The sequence below is a fragment of the Melanotaenia boesemani genome, chromosome 12 (genome assembly GCF_017639745.1).
Source record: "Melanotaenia boesemani isolate fMelBoe1 chromosome 12, fMelBoe1.pri, whole genome shotgun sequence".
NCBI classification, from domain to species: Eukaryota; Metazoa; Chordata; class Actinopteri; order Atheriniformes; family Melanotaeniidae; genus Melanotaenia; species Melanotaenia boesemani.
Window position 1 is genome coordinate 29,708,729 of NC_055693.1, and position 15,300 is coordinate 29,724,028.

The following is a 15,300-nucleotide window of genomic DNA, read 5'->3' on the forward strand; positions in this document are numbered from 1 at the left end:
CATGATCATCTGGTTCATATAAAAGTTTCTTGTTTTTGGCATTTTCTGAACATATCTAAAAGGAGTGCACATCTGTTTGGTGTGAGGGATTACTAAAAGGTGAGATGGTTCTGTAATGACAGGGTTGGAAAGCTGTGTGCATGCACATCCCAAAAAGGAAGTGAAGGGCATTTAAACATTATAATTTGACAAAAACATGAAGAAATCACTTGTTTGAACTGTAGAAGAAGGAGATACTGCGGAGAGAGGTCAGAGAGGACGAATGGAGGAAGTTATTACATAGAACGTAGCTGTATTATCTCTAGCCACCAAATTTGGATTTAGTTTTGCCAGAGTCTTACAGATAAATGCTAATTAGGTCGTTATTTAGTCGTCTGAATTATTTAAGCTTGAGTCAACTAAATAAAATCATATTATACACTAAATCTTTAGTGGATTAAGTCGACTATAATATAAAGTATGAGGGTAATGTAATTAATTGAAACATTTTCCATGAATTTCTGAGGTAATTATTTCCGCCTAGATCAGTGGTCTGTTACATTTACTAAAAAAGAGCCATTTTCCCACCTTTTCCACCAAATAAGATTAGTTTAGAGTAACAAAACCTATTTAACTCTTACACAAAACTATAAATATTTAATTGCTTTTTCTGTGTCATAATAGTAGAAAAAGCCAAACCTGTGCACCAGGTGAACTGTGAACACCTTACTTTCTCCTGAGTTGCCCCAAAACCTGCAGCAGTACTCGACTATTGGGACTTGATCCACTACTTTAAAGTATGTTTGCTGTTGAGCTTTCCACAACAATTTTGAAATCACTCTTTTATTATTATTATTAATTGTATTATTTTTACTTATTTGCTCTTTTTCTATGTGTTTGTTCTTGAAATGTCTTTAAAAAGAAAAACATTTCAATGTTTTTTTGTTGTTTGATGATGGATTTTTGGTGAGGAATTAGCAAACGTGTAAGCCAGCTTTGTTTGTAACAAACATAAATGAATCTGCCAACACTTTATTTTCCTCTAAAGCCAGTGTAGAAGGGCTAAAGGACTAAATATAGCTCAAGGACTGAAGTTGGCAAAGCCCTAAGCTAGATAAAATAGCGGTTATGGACTGTGCTAACCCACATAGTAGTCCACTGGTGTTATCTTATGTTTTCTGTAACGGTGATGTGAATTAGGGAAAGGAAAAAACATAAATGTTTAGTTGATTATTTACTTATCTGATCAGTAATGTTAACAGGAAAGCTGTGGCACTTTAAGTTTGCAGCCTTACAGAAATCACCCATAACCCATGATGTTAGCTTTAGGGTGGTTAGCATGTATTTCAAGATGGCTGGCTTGCAAATATTGCTTTAAATTGGCTGTGTTGTTAGCAGAGATAGTTTCCCCTACACATGTTATAAAGGGTTTTGTTTTGCTTTATCTCAAATGTTAACATGTGCATATAGCTTGTTACGTAATCTGCGAGAAGCTAGAAGTTTGTTCTTGTTCTCGAGGCCGCAAGAATAAGAAAAAAGTTTGTATTGGTCCAATCAATTCAAATGAGAAGCTTCGTCTGCAGTGGGGTGGGGATTACTGCAGAGGGGGGTGTCTGTATTTGTATGTGCAACGAACAGCTGACCGGGTTATTTCATGTTTAAGAAACTTCATCCGTGGCAGGCTGGGGTTGTGCACGCAGTGGTGTCCGTGTCTTTAAATTCCACATATGTTGTTTACATTTACGCTCTTTATCACCACCTCGATCAGCTGTTCATTAAAACTATCCGTTTAACCCATAGGCTGTATATAAAAGATGGGCAGAGCCTCTGTGACGTCACATGTAGGTGTCTGAAGAGCTGATTTGAAGCTCATTGGGCGGTTCCCACCGTCACCATCTTGGCAGTATCACGCCTGTTATTCCCGGAAAATCTAAAAATGGGCAAAGAGGTGGAGCTGAGAGGGGGACTGTGAAGTAGGGAGTGGATGATTGACACCTATCAAGCTCCGAACTGCCTGTAGCTACGAGCTACATAGGCAGGGTGGCTCAGTGGGTAGAATGGTCATCCTGCAGCCCAAGGGTTGCCAGTTCGATCCCCGTGTTGAGGTGTCCCTGAGCAAGACACCAAACCCCTTATTGCTCCTGATGGGTCGTGGTTGAGCGCCTTGCATGGCAGCGTCCACCATCAGTGTGTGATTGTGTGTGTGAATGAATAATGGATACACAATGTGAAACGCTTTGGGTGTCTTAATAAACACTATATAAATCTAATCCGTTATTATTATAACCAAGCTAACCCAGAGCTAATGGTAGCTAACCAGCTAACCGAGGTAGGCGTGCTGTTAGCCGGCTAAAAACCGTGGTTGTGCTGCACTTTCCCTTCTTGCCGCGGATATTAGATACCTGTCAATTAAAAGGACACTCTCATAATTATGCGAAATTTCAAGATGAAATAATATCTAATCGGATGAGTTATAAAAAAATTCACCCCCCTCACAGTTGTCATGAAGGTAAACTTGACTTATTAATCCTAAAATGGATTTTTGTACCAGGCGTTAAACATGTTTATTTCTGCTGTGTAATTGGCCTTTTTAACATGGGAGTCTATGGGGACTGACTCTGTTTTGGAGCCAGCCCCTAGTGGATGAAGGGTGAACTGCAATTTTTTTGCACTTCGGCATAGGCTTCACATTTTACCGCTCATCAGGGTAATACGGAAGCCACAACTTTCCACTTCATTCTTTTTCGCATTAACCACGCCCTCCTCAAATGTCCGACCAACCACACAAAACTTCTCAGAGCCCCACAAGAAGAAAGTTCTGCTTGGCCGACGTATCGAGAACCGTCCCCATTCACGTCCGTGAGAGCAGAATTGCGTCATTTTGTTCTCGTGGCCTCAAGAAGAAGAAAAAAGCTTTGTCTGTCCTCTTCCCAGAGCTCCATTCTGCACATCTCCTCCCTATTTATCCAATTTTTCCTCTCAGTTAAATTTAGTCTGGTTGGATCTTGTCTCTGCCAAATATTTCCATCTTGTTTTTATCTGATGACTAAAGCGTCAATAGATTTCATCATAGTTTATGTCTTTGCACATTAGTTTTAATCAGGCTATCATCTCGTTTTTGTCAAAAAACAAACAAACAAAAAAAGTTATCACCAGAAATTATGAGAAAAACTAAGAAAATGAAAAAAAGCAAACAGTGGTTTACAAATGGGGTTTTGTTGAAAATAAATAGCAAACTGCAGCCCTATTGCTGTGCAGTTGTCTCTCAGACCAAAGCCAGTCTCTGTATGTTCCTATTAGCTATTGTAAGAAAACTTAAAAATGTCAGTGCTGTCCTTTCCCACATCTGTGGATTTCACAACTACATTACTACAGGGTTTTGTCATTTTCAGCCGTCCTTAAGAGGGAGTCGGGTTCAAACATGTGAGCACAAGCCCTCTGAAGAGACCCTCAAGGTCTCCCTACCTGATTTTATCAGAGTAAACATCTGGTCGGCTTGGTATTGTTAACCTCCATTCACGCAGCAGTCGAGGTGTACCTGAAGGGTTATGAATATAAGTCTTACTGTGTCGTTTCTTTGATAAACACCAATATTTTGTGAGACAGATTCACTTTTCATTTGGTCTTTAACTTATTGTTACTTCCGCAGTATCTAGTAAGATGTTTCATATTAATCACTTTAACGATTTCCATACTAGGTTTCTGATTTTGGTTTACAGATTACTGTTTAACTGAGTGGTGGCATATACTTAACCAGATGATCTGACACAGTTCAATCCACTCACTGAGGAAATGTTTCACCCCAGAAATATTAGCCTGATTTGTGCAGATAGGATGGGCATATTGGAATGTAATTTTATTGCCGTCCTGTTGCAGCTTGACTGTGAGTTTTAGATTTAAATGAAAGCATCTTTAGTCCTCCCAGAGCACGCAGATGATCCGGGATGGTGTTTGTGGTCATATCTCAGCTTCGGCTAAACGTTGCATGCGTTAAAGCTTTCAGGAAAGCTGAGTGTCGACCCCGCTTGATCTCCTGCACTCATGGCAGTGGGGAGGCTTTGAACCGTGTAGTAGACCTTACACATTAGTCACCAGGTGGTAAAACAAAGCAACTCTTCAAAGCACCAAAAACACTTATTTCTGGGATTTTTCTTTCAGCAGAAGAAAGCTTCATTTTTGATCAAAGCGTGAAGGTTTTATTTAGAGATTTACACTTGTACAACAAAATCAACACAAGTGACTTCATACAGATGCTCCTTATGTCCCTTTGTTTCCTAAACACTTGCAGTGATTATGAACTGAGCTATCCAGAGTCACCCAGGGTGATGGAAGAGTGTGCAAAGATATGCTGGAGGCCCAGCTGCTGGGTCTGCATGCCCTCCAACAGTCACATTTAGCAGTTGGAGATGTTTTACTTTTTTTTTTTTTTTATTCTTTTTTTTTTATAGCATTCTCAGGAATGTGATACACAGACACCCAAGTGTTTGGACTACAAAGCAACATCAGAATTAAAGTTCTTAAAATGAAACAACTGAAATCCAAATAACGCAATGAGGAGCTGGGATAAAATTAGTTAAATCAATCAGCCATAATGTCACAGTCCAGCATCTGTAAGACTATTTCTTCACATTTTGTCCCAGGGAGTGGCAGTTTGGTGCTCATATTTAGTCTTAAGGGGCTCTTGTTTTTTTTGTTTTTTTTTGGCAGATTTTTGGGAGGATTTTTAAAAGTAGTAAAATGCTGTGTTTGTTTGAGGTCCACTGAGCAGAGCTGCTGTCTCAGTGCTGCTTTACTAAAAAGATGGAAAATAGCTTGTTGGAAGCAGTTCCAAACAGTAACTTTCTATTTCCATTTTTTAAAAGCTGTTAGTGTTCTTCACAGCACTGAACTCTGTTCAATTACTCATTGTTGTCATCTGATGTCTGTAACTGTGATGTGAAAAACAACACAAAGAAAGAAGGTTCTAGCAACACTGTTTATCTTTCTTAAATAAAGTCGAATAATTTCTCCGTATAATTGGACATTTACTTCTCTAATTAAGAGCATTAAAAAGACAGAGTGGCATCTTTAAAGATACAGTACGTAACTTTCTTAACCTTAAAGCTTTACGTTCCTGATGGCACAGTAACATGTATTATGCACATTTCTGGAGCAATTATGGCTGATTTAGCAAGAGATCAAGAGAAAGCAGCATATGATTATTATTAGACTAATCCTTTGAGCCCTGTGCCTTTTTTAAACCTCCGCTTGAAAATTGCATATCCATAACAAAATATCTCTGCAACTTAAATATCTCTTTAAATAAAAAAATATATAAATAAATTAATTAAAAGAAGTAGAAAAAATTTAGGTGAGATGGCAGGTTTGACACAATTAAACCATCTTTTCTCTGGGAGACCTCAGGTTTTAAAAGGTTTAGACTACATTAAATTAAATTAAAATTATCCATGTTACATGCGTGCTGTAGCCATGAAGACTCTAATCTGTTACCTTTGGCTACAGGCATTATCTCTTTCCAAACATAACTTGGCCACCACTTAGTAACTCATGGCTAATGACTGATATATTTCCTATCAAAATCAACAGACAGGCTCCATAAGTAGCAAGCAGATGGAACATTATGTATTATTTCATCCACAAACATCCTTCCCACCCCTGGTCTAACAGCACACAATGCCATGCTGCCCACCCCCCCTCTAACCTTCTCAACGCTCTGTCCATTTCCTGCCCTGACATCTTGCCTCTTTTCTCTAGAAGACAGCGGAGTCTCGCTGCTGCAGCTGATTGGGGATCCTCCTTCCAGTGAGATCACCCAAGTCTACGGACCGGACAACACCCCCGGTTACGTCTTCGGCCCAGATGCCAACACCGGCCAACTGGCACGCGCCCACTTCCCCAGCCCGTTCTACCGAGACTTTGCTCTCATTTTCAACCTGAAGCCCACCTTGGACCGAGGCGGCATCATCTTCTCCATCACAGATGCCTTACAGCAGATCATGTATGTGGGTGTTAAACTGTCGACCGTGCGGGCCGCCAAGCAGGACGTCATCTTGTACTACACGGAGCCCGGCTCGCAGCAGTCCTACGAGGCTGCAAGGTTCCCTGTGCACTCCATGAGGGACACCTGGACCCGTTTTGCTATCGCTGTGAGGGACGACAAGGTGATGTTCTACCTGAACTGTGACACAGACCCTCAGGTGATGCGCATTGAGAGATCCCCGGATGAGATGGAGCTGGAGAGCGGTGCTGGGGTCTTTGTTGGGCAGGCGGGTGGGGCCGACCCTGAGAAGTTTGTGGTATGTACAAAGCCTTTCTTTTCAGATATTGTGTGTTGCTCACAGCTCTACTGTCTTTATCTTAACATATTCGTAATGGATAATTACTTCCAGAACTACATCTGACGAGACAGAAGTCCTGCTGTGTGAAAATTTGGCAAAATACACTTCAGTGTTTTGATTTTCCTTCACTATAATCATCATGTGAAACATTTTAGCTAAATGGCTCTCATGTGATCTATTTATTCAGCTTGGTGGAATCCAAATGATAACATGCACATCGGAATCACCTCACCGTCCGCGTTGGAGTCTGCAAACTGAAAGACCTCACAGCAGCAGTATCATTAACTCCAGTCAGCTGACGGGAATGAATCCGAACAGTTGCTGTTTGGGTTAAATTAGTTCAACCATGGCTAACACACAGAAAAAATAATTGTGACTTTGGCTGTTTTTTTCTCTTGTAAAGAGAAATGTTAAAGCAAAAAGACAAATTTTGTATTCTGTGTGAATCTAAAGAAAATAAATCTCATGAACTTTAAAATGGTTTTAGGTCGGAGCAAAAGTCTCAAGCCACTCTTCATTTCAACGTGTTTTACTTCCAAGCAGCCAGATTTTTTTTTTCTTTTAAATTGCTCTTTCGAAGTTTATCTTTAGAAATTGGCTGCTTTTTCATTAATTTTCAGCCCAGTCCATGTACAAGACCATGTTCAGAGGAATGTGTTATCTTTAGGTACTTTGGTACTTTGATTCTGTATCAAAGACACACCATTTGTTCCCATTTCTTTAGTTGCATCTGTAAAAATGTCCAACGATAACACAGTTTTTCTGCCATAACAAAGTGCTTTCCAAAGAGCTAAAGCTAAAAACTTGGCTTATCTCAACATGGTGTTCAAGACTAGGGCTGCAACTAGTGACTCATATTATTAAATGGCTCTTATTTAATTTTCAGCTTTTAAATCGTGCATGAGGTTGTTATGTAAGTCCGACTTGTCTCCTCTTTAAATGTTCGAGCATTCCAGATGTGCTTCTGTGGTTCGCAAGGTATTTACAAATCTCACATGTATTTAATTTATTTTGTAAGTGTAATGTGAAGTAGTCGCAGACTTTTGGTGTCCTCTGCCGCCGTTTCGTTCTGTGGTCCGCCGCCATAGTTTTCCTCAGGTGGCGTTTATTGCGCATGTGCAACTCTCAGCAGAGATAGGGAAAAAGATGTCTTTAAATTCGTTGTCAACTACTTCTATTGTCGACAACGTTGACTAATCGTTGCAGCCCTATTCAGGACAAAGAAGAAGTGTCACACCTAAAAACAAAACAAAGAAAGAAACAAAACTAAGTACAGCTGATGGACAGTATCTAAGAGTTTCCTTAAGTAATAGGAAACATCCAGACCTGAAATAAGATCTGAGAGATGCATCTGGACCTTCAGTTGATCCCTCTACTGTTTGCTGAAACCTCAGACAAAGTTTCCTTGAAAGGGTGGCTGTCAAGATGCCATTAAAGAAGATGGGAAACAGGGGGAAAGGCTGAGGTACTGGCTGACACTAGAACCAGTGACAACAGGTCTGATGGAGTCCCCAGAGCCCAGACCTCAACATTATTGAAGCATCTTGACAGAGAACAGAAGAAAAGGCAGAAGCAGTTACAGAAGAGCTTTGGGTTGTATCTTAAGAAGCTTGAAAAACTATTCCTGAAGACTACGTAAAGAAATTACACTACAGCTTGTCTAAGAGGGTTTGGGATTTATTGGACCCAATATTAAACTTTCAAGCACATCAGAACTGCACCGTCTCTGTTTTGCCTTGTATACTGCTTTTCTGTGTACAGTGTTTGTACAGACTTCCTGTTTTTAGGGACATTTAAAGAAAAGAGGAGTGGCTCAGGATCTTTTCCACAGTAATAGTATTTTCATTACTTTCATTACAGATATAAAAAAATCACAGCTCCTTCTGGAGAAAGACAAATATCGTTTTAGTCAGTCCCTGCCTAAAAAGAATCGATTTTGTCTGAAATCCAGTAATTATAAATGATTAATATAATATAATATATATGAAATATATAAGAATTAAAGCCACTGAGAAAAAATAATGCAGTGGAAGTACAACTCCAAGCAAGCTTTTTGTAATTATTCTTACTAAGCATAGATTTTCTTCTTTTTGGTTTATTAAATAATGGATCTTACTGAGACAAAGCATACAGCAGCACGATGTAAAGCCTGTACAGTCAGTAACTGGTCAGACGTTGCAGAGCTCTGCTTGGCTCTTTATCAGACCATTATTAACAGCATAAATCCTTAAAACACACATTTGCACTTCATTTACAAAAAGGCAGGCTTTTCTTTTGCTGTTATTTATGGAACACAGATAATGTATGGAGAGATTTTAGACCCCAAATGTTTACTCATTTTTAAAGTACTGCTCAGCTGGCTTCAAGCACTGGAAATATTATCTTTCATCTTTAGTTTTTCATCAAGTTGATGGATCATCCTCTTCCTGCTCTGACACTTATTACTGTGCTTGAGGACATCTGTTTATTTTATTCAAAACTATTTTTCATCCCTTTTTCTTTTTAGATCTCTCATTCCCTCAGCATTATTACTTGTGGTCAGATAGTTTAGAAGACAGATGTTTCATAAACTGCTTATTTACTTAAAGAAGAAGTCTTAACCTGCTGTTTGTTCACCATAGGAAGTCTGTAAACTCCCACGGTCTTGTGAATTTAATTTTCCTCTATTAAATCATAGCCTGGTTAAGTGTGTATTCAGAAAACGAACCTTTCATTCTGCATCATAGATGTGCGGCAGTGTTCCCTCTCTTGAAGAGAGTTTTAAGATTTATCGTGAAGATCAGAAGCACTTAGATAAAAGTAAGACCACAGTCAGCCAAATACTGGACAGAGCAGTTACAGAAAAGGCCTTCCACTTAAATTCAGCCATTAAAAGTCTGCAAAGAGACAGGGTTAAAATGTCAAAGAGCTATTTGTCTTCAAAGACCTCTTAAAAAATCCATTTGACTTTTTACTCAGGACATAAATGTGTCCCAAAGACCCGACTTCAAATAGCACAGCAGCAGCAGAGGGACCACCTCCACATTCACAGCTAATGACCCTTTGATAGGCAGGAAGATAGCAGCGGTGCTATCAGTGTGAAGATCCTGTGTGGAAGCATGTAACAGATTGTGTGTTTGACGCAGAGATAGCAGCACTTCACACGGGCTAAAACCAGAGACATCAATGGTCCCACTGATTAAGTGGAGAGGGGAATTCCCTGGGAAATATCAGCAAAACCCAAACCAGCAAGTTCAGAGACAAGCATCCATATTTATATGCTGGGAGTAACGTATGTGCATGTGTGTGTGTGTGTGTGTGTGTGTGTGTGTGTGTGAGAGAGAAGAAGTCCTCTTAAAACATGATTATATGTATTATAAAACATCAAAACACTATAAGCCTTGTGTTTTCCAACAGGGCGTGATTGGTGAGCTGAGGGTGGTGGGAGACCCCCGTGCAGCTGAGAGGCAATGTGAGGAGGATGAAGATGACTCAGACGTGGTGAGTGATGTCTAATGTTATTTTGGAGTTTACTGACTACATGTGCTTAAGTTCCTGTGATAGATATAGTCTTTATCGGGATGATTATATTGTGGGTAAAAAAAAACAACAACAAAAAAAAAACAGTCCAGTTGATTGTAAACTTTCTAATCACAACTAAAACAGAAATCAGTGAGAAAAAGTCAAGTCTTTGCACAGCGACTGTCCTGTGTCTGTCCAGCCTGGCTTGATGCTACAATTTACAGCAAGAATCTTGATCTTCTTCCAGAACAGCACAGTGTCTAGCTAACTACGTTACATTAGTATTTTTTACAACAGCTTAAATTACATCAAAATCCTTGTTTCATTTCATCAATGAAAATGTGTTACGTAGAAACAATAGCTTTCTGGTTTGTGTCAACAACGTATAGCCTTCTGCACATGAGCATGTTTTATCCCCACTGACCCGTTCTGACCAAACTACATATTTTAGGCCTGACTTTCACAGCACAGATAAATGGTCTTGAATGTGAAGCAATTTTAAGTTTGATCTGTGGTCATCAGTGACTCAGTGTGAACACTTCAAAGGCAGGGCTTATGAGGCTCATCACCAAACACATATCTGGCATGTTTGATACTCTGGAGCAGTCAGCAAGGTGGGAGTTGTGAGTGCAGAGACACAACTATTGAGAGCGCAAGAGACGAGGTCAGGGGGGACGAGGTCAAGGCGAACACTGATTAAGAGATTAAAAATAAAACAAACCTAAAGGAGAACAAGGCATAAGCACTGTTATCTGCTAAGGAAATTCACTTTTTTAAGATTAGCTTTCATTTTCAATTAGAACAATCCTGTTTTTAGGTGTGTTATTCTTATTTTGTCTGTTTTATGCACTTCTGAAAGGCTCTTAATACCCTGCAGCAATGTACCACTTTTCAGTTTTTCTTTGTTGTTTTAATTATTTTATGTTTTTATGCATTCCTTTTTTACATACTTTTTTAGAACTGTTGTAAAGCACTTTGAGTACATTTGGTTATTGTAAAGGGCTATACAAATAAAATTTGATTGGTTGATTGATGACAAGTTATTTGGAGCAACTTGTATTGGAGCGATGCAATGCAAAATCAGTTAGATGAGTTGGGGTTTGGTCAGAGGAAAGTTATTCATTGTTTGGACCCCTCCCACAGATCTCTGGTATAATGTGAACCCACTAGGAGTTCAAAACTCCAGAAAAAACAACTTCCAATCACTATGCTGAAGCTTTTGAGAAAAATGTACTAAGAATACAGTCTGATCACAGTGTTTGCATTGTCACTCATCTAGTTCCAGCTAATTTAAAGACACAATAGAGACTGGGTGTTTTGTTTAGCTCAACAGTGTAAATTTTTCCATCTGTACCTGAAACATTAGCTGGTATAGCCAGACTATTCACATACTGATACAGCACAGTGAAGAAGTATAAGTTTGATTAAACTTTGTGGTGAAGCTACAGCAATGAAACTCATGCAATTGAGCAATGAATCAAACTTCAAATATATCTCCCCTCAAGATTCAGACAACAAGGCATCACCCAAAAATTAAAAATAGTTATTTGGACATTATACACTTGTGCTTTTGTGTTAGCAAAGTAGCTAAGCACTGTGGCTACTTAGCTAACGTTTTAAAAAGAAGAGGGTTAATGCACAGTCATCTTAATGCTGTCTTTTCTACAAGGTTTATCAATGCTGGAGATGCTTCTTACATGAAAGCTAGCTTCCGTATTTCACCTGTATGTTGTCAAGTATGCTGTTATAAACCAATAAACATCTTTCAAAACATTGATTGTCTCAGTTGGAAACTTTAAGATTTTCAGGAGGCATTTGGTGCAAGCGTTAGCATAGCCTGCTAGTCATCTTGCCACAGATAATAAACTCATCTTACATTGTCTAATGCTTCCTGAAATTATGTACTTATTATGTACTTATGTATGTGTTATAAATATTTGAAATTTGGAATTTCATGACGAATTAGACAATGTATGTGGACGCAGAATGAAATATGCTGAAGCCTAGCTGTTGGAGTTATGCTAGCATAACTAAGCAAAAACCACAACACATAAATAAAAAAAGGGAGCAGTTAGGTAAGATTGTTTGTGTTCTGTCATCATTTCTAGCTACGTTTTTATGCAGCGCTGGTGATTAGTAGTTGTTTGTCCTTTAGTCATGTTCAGTCTCACAACAATGATTGACAGGAAACAAAAACATTGATAACCACAAAAGAAGAGAAGGGTACACATTGATTTAGCAGACTTCTGTCATGCTTAAGTTAGACTACTTGTATTAAAAGCAAAATGATCAAATTATTGTGGATTATTGAGCAAATATCCTATAGAGGACAGAATGATGGCTCACCCCATCAATTCTATCTTAAACTACACAACTGATGAGATTCTGCTGAGTGCTTGAGTTCACCTCACCAATAGTAAATCTGTAACTGAAAAAAGTCTGCGAGCAGCTTCTTACTGCTGACCCCGACCACCCACACGTAAACACAGGTGCCTCGCTGCAGCCCACCAGCAGCCTTAACTGTTATTTAGTGAAACATTCAACAGCTGCTCTGCTCGCTCAGACCTCAAAAACCACATACTGAATGGCAGAATGAAGTTTAAGACTTTGCATCTTGACGTCAAATCTTTAGATGTTCTCAGGATTAGATGGGAAGATCACAGGCTACTCCTTTCAGGATGGGCCTTTTATCTCAAATGATAATCTAACAGTTGTTTTCTAGTTTACATAGCTTATTAAAATACTGTACAGATGCACTGAGGAAACCTGAAATGAATAGTTTGGTGTTTGTGACCTGCACGAAACACATGTACAACTGCAATTCCTCAAAAAGGTGGGCTGCTGTGTAAAATGTAAATGAAAAGAGAACGTAATGATTAGCAGATCTCCATATTTTATTCCCAACAGAACATAAACAACATATCAGATACTGAAACAGACATTTTACCATTTCATGGGAAATATAAACTAATTTGGCAGCAACTCGTCTGTAAAATTGGTGAAAGGTCTGGACTGCAGGCAGGCCAGTTCAGCAGCCGGACTCTTTTCCTGTGAAGCCATGCTGCTGTGATGGATGCAGGATGTGGTTCAGCATCGTCTTGCTGAAATCTGAAAGGCCTTCCATGAAAGAGACGTTGTCTGGATGGGAGCAGATGTTGCTCTAAAACCTCCATGTACTTTTCAGCATTGATGGAGCTTCACAGATGTGGAAACTGCTCACGCCATTGGCACAAATGCAGCCCCATCCCATCAGAGATGCAGCTTTTCACCTGTCCACTGATAACAAGCTGGATGCTCCCTCTCCTCTTTAGTCTGAAGGACACACCGTCCATGCTTTCCAGAAAGAATTTCAGTGGTAGGAAGTGTTCCTGAGCTCATGCAGTGATTTCCAGTAGAGAATTGTGTCTGTTTTTAATGCATTGCTGCCTGAGGACCTGAAGATCATGAGACCACCCATAACCTCATCCATCTTTATCTGTCTGACCTCCTTCAGCCTGCTCCCCCAGATCCTCCTCTTCAGTCCACCTCACTGTGCCAACTGCCCACGTTAGCACTGGAGCAGAATGACTGAAAGCTTTGGATTTCGTCACACATCTGAAACACTGATACCAACCATGTTTACAAATCCAGTCTCGAAACCCACCTGTTTGTGGCTCCTACTCAGTGTAATCATTATACATTAAATACACCCCCAGAAATGTTTTTTTATTCTACACTGATTTTACTCTTTTACTTGATAGTTGTTACTGTAAGGTGTCCTTGACGGTACTGAAAGGTGCTAATAATTGAATTTATTATAATTATTTGTCGCATGTGCACAGAGATTCCCTCCTGATTAGAGTCTTTTGATGATATTATACACTTTAGCTGGTGGGATCTTCACAGTTTTTCTAAAATTGTTCCACGCATTTTTACATCTGAGAGCTTCTCTGAAGTTCTCCTTTTATATTCAGTCATACTACTGACCTAAAATATCTGAGTTTCAACATCTGATATGTTGTTCAGATAATTTGATTGGGCAAAAATGCAGAAAAACGAGTCCTGATAATTAAATATATATATAATTTTGAAATTAGATCTCAATTTAACAAGATTAAAAGCTCATTAGGTAAAAAATATCTATTTTATGAGGGATTGAATCTGGAAGGTGGCAAATAAAACCAGATTTACCACAGTAAAGACAATCCTGCAGCATAAGCTCTCACACAGATCACAAACGACGATGGCAAAATCAATAAAACCAAGAGATGTGTCTTGTGTGCTGTAAAATGAAATGTTAAATGTGTGATTGGTCTCTTCAGGCTTCAGGGGATGGAAGTGGCTATGGAGAAACCAGACCAGCCAAACCCAACGTGGAGAAACACAGATTTACGGTATGGAACAACTTGGTCTGTTACTGTGCTCTTTTACTTCCCCCTCAGGTTTTTCTTTCACATGTAAGCTCGATCAAGTGATGCTAGTGGCCGTCCTTGCAGCTATGCTAACGTTCTCTGCTTTCCATGTTGTTTTGTTAATAAAAAAAATCAACATTCACTCATTGAATTTAACAAAAATTCAGGACCAAAGGCACAAACAGATCCAAGAGAAATGAATGAAAACACTTAGATTCAAACAGCTCAAACCAGACGAGGATCACTAACAGCCTGCTGCACTGTGAGATACGCTGCTGATGTCTCACGTTTCTCTGGATAAGTGAGCGAACCCTCAACTCTCAAGACAGATTAAAAACTGCTGAGCTGAGGTCTGGAAGTCGAGCTGCATCTGTCTTATACATTTAAGGCTTTTTAGGTAAAGAATCTCCTGACAGGCTGGAAAGGAAACGACCTCTGTGAGTTAAAACATGGCTGTCATAAAAGCAGGGAAATTATTTCAATCTTTCAAATGTTTTTCAGGCTATAGCATATCCATGTTTAAATCAACTCTTGGTTAACTTCAGTGTACATATATGAAGTCCATGCTTTGGTTATATCTGTTACCTGGATGTAGGCGGAACCAATAGGAAGAGCAAGCATTCCCACAGCTTTTTCTCTTAGTCATTTACAGGTACATTTCTACACATTTCCACTGCTCCTTCACTCACGCTCTGAGAATAATCCCCACTATTTTTAGCATTCCCTCATACAAAGTCTTCGAGACATTTCCTATCTTTTATCTCTCACTTTGTCACTCTCTCTATCTCCACCCCGTCTGTCTTCCTTTCTCTGCTTTCTGTCCCGCTCACTGTCATGCACAGATTTCACAGACACCCACTCACACCTTCCCACCCCGAGAGAGATGCTCACACGGGGCGACCTGCGCCCTCTCACAATTACAGTGGAAGGCTACAAAAACCAGATGTCAATTTGGATTCAATCTGATCCAAGTCGGAGGCCCCCCTTCTCCTCCAGGCTTTCTTATCCCGACTGGTTTCTTCATCAACTGTGCATTCAGGAACTGACAGAGGTGGAAAATGAAGTTGTGGGATTAGGAAAGGAGGGCAAGG

The 15,300-nt window shown here is 39.5% G+C and overlaps 1 protein-coding gene across 5 annotated transcripts in view; it reads left to right on the plus strand.

Annotated features, from left to right (window-relative positions):
- The window catches only part of col18a1a (collagen type XVIII alpha 1 chain a), an 89,942-nt gene that overhangs the window by 46,525 nt on the left and 28,117 nt on the right, over positions 1–15,300 (plus strand). For 4 of the 5 annotated variants that reach the window (XM_042002512.1, XM_042002509.1, XM_042002511.1 and 1 more), the window contains 3 exons: positions 5,734–6,275; positions 9,714–9,797; positions 14,120–14,191. In XM_042002512.1, the coding sequence (XP_041858446.1) occupies positions 5,734–6,275; positions 9,714–9,797; positions 14,120–14,191 (698 nt within the window). The remainder of the gene's footprint in view (positions 1–5,733; positions 6,276–9,713; positions 9,798–14,119; positions 14,192–15,300) is intronic. The other variant, XM_042002513.1, reaches the window with a different exon arrangement.